The sequence below is a fragment of the Sorex araneus genome, chromosome 1, assembly GCF_027595985.1.
Source record: "Sorex araneus isolate mSorAra2 chromosome 1, mSorAra2.pri, whole genome shotgun sequence".
Taxonomy (NCBI): domain Eukaryota; kingdom Metazoa; phylum Chordata; class Mammalia; order Eulipotyphla; family Soricidae; genus Sorex; species Sorex araneus.
The window spans coordinates 51,408,870-51,410,371 of NC_073302.1; the positions used below are offsets into that span (position 1 = coordinate 51,408,870).

At 35.6% G+C, this 1,502-nt stretch overlaps 1 protein-coding gene across 1 annotated transcript; it reads left to right on the forward strand.

Moving 5' to 3' along the window:
• Positions 1-256: 256 nt before the first annotated feature.
• Positions 257-838, forward strand: IFNE (interferon epsilon). The gene has a single exon (XM_012931770.2). The coding sequence runs from the start codon at positions 257-259 to the stop codon at positions 836-838; it is 582 nt and encodes a 193-aa protein (XP_012787224.2).
• Positions 839-1,502: the final 664 nt, after the last annotated feature.

Here is a 1,502-nt window from a genome sequence, read left to right on the forward strand (position 1 = left end):
TCATACAATGAAACAACTTCTTTTGATTACTTCCTCAAACAGCAACACAATAGGGAAAGTGGAGGAAATGCCCCGTGAATACTATGAAAAGAGAACAAGAAAATCTCATATGTAAACTCAGAGAAATAATAGCCTTAGAAAACAACACTAGCAAAAGAGAACACCTTTCAGAACACATGCATGAAAGACAAACATTCACCAGAGTTAGAGCTTTATTAGGTCTGCATAGAGATAAGCAGCATATTCTGTCTTCGTCATGATTAGCAAGCATTTCTTTGAAGTTTTGCTGGTGCTACTGACCTCTTCTACTGTCTTCTCCCTAGAACTGAAAATGGTTCTCTTCCAACAACGGAGAATAAACAGAGAGAGTTTAAAACTCCTGAGTAGATTTCAAAGTTCGTCAATTCAGCAGTGTCTACAACACAGGAAAAACTTCCTGCTTCCCCTGAGGTCTATGAATCCTGACCACAACCAGACGGGACATGCAATCGCCATTCTTCAGGAAATGCTTCAACAGATCTTCCATCTTTTCAGGGCAAGAACTTCTCTGGATGATTGGGAGCAAAGACACAAGGAGCAGTTCCTCCTTGAAATTCACCAACAACTGGAATATCTAGAAATGCTTCTGAAATCGGAAGCAGAACAGAAAAAAAGCACCTTGAGTCATGAGAACCTGAGGTTACAGGTTAAAATATACTTTCAAAGGATCCGTGATTACCTAGAAAACCAAGAATACTGCAGCTGTGCGTGGGCCATTGTTCATGCGGAAATTCACCGATGTCTCTTCTTTGTGTTCAGACTCACAGGAATGCTGAGCAAACAAGAAATGTACCCTTGAATGATATGAAGCAAAAGTCAACTGCAGACTCTAAAAATACATGGTAGGTGAAGGAGTGGAAGAACTTTTCCAGACACTATCTTCCTTCTGTCTTTGTTTTTAAAAAAAAGTAGTGTTGGTTTGATTTGCTACACATATCTGTGTTTTCAGATTATACATATTGTCTAGTTTTTATTCTATAATGTCATTCTATATTTTCTTTCCATCTGAAAGTTTTATTAATTCAAGTAGATTAATTAATACTTCACAGTTGGTTTTAAAAGACTTATATTGAAGTAAAGCGGCTGAGTAGATATGATGAAATAATGTTTCCAGTGTCATAATACTTTCATTAACATATAACAATCTTTCAAATTATTTCTTTGCCAAAAAGAGACCAAAATCAATGAGGAATACTAAAATAAATTGCACTGCAAGACTTAAAAATACCATTACACACAAATTTTTGTTGCAGATGACACAATGAAATATGGCCAAAGGACATGAATATGCAGTTTGCAGAGGGAGAAAAAAATTACATGAACAAGGTTCAATCTGACTCATAAAATAAAAAGTGAATGAAGTAATTTAGGTGCAAATTACAAAAAGTTTTATTTATAAAACATTTTTATGGAGATTTTGGAGAGGGATGTTCTCATTATTTGTCAGAGCACTGGATATTGGT

What these genes read in the sequence shown, in the direction of transcription:
- IFNE (XM_012931770.2), top strand. Translation starts at nt 257, where the DNA reads ATGATTAGCAAGCATTTCTTTGAAGTTTTGCTGGTGCTACTGACCTCT.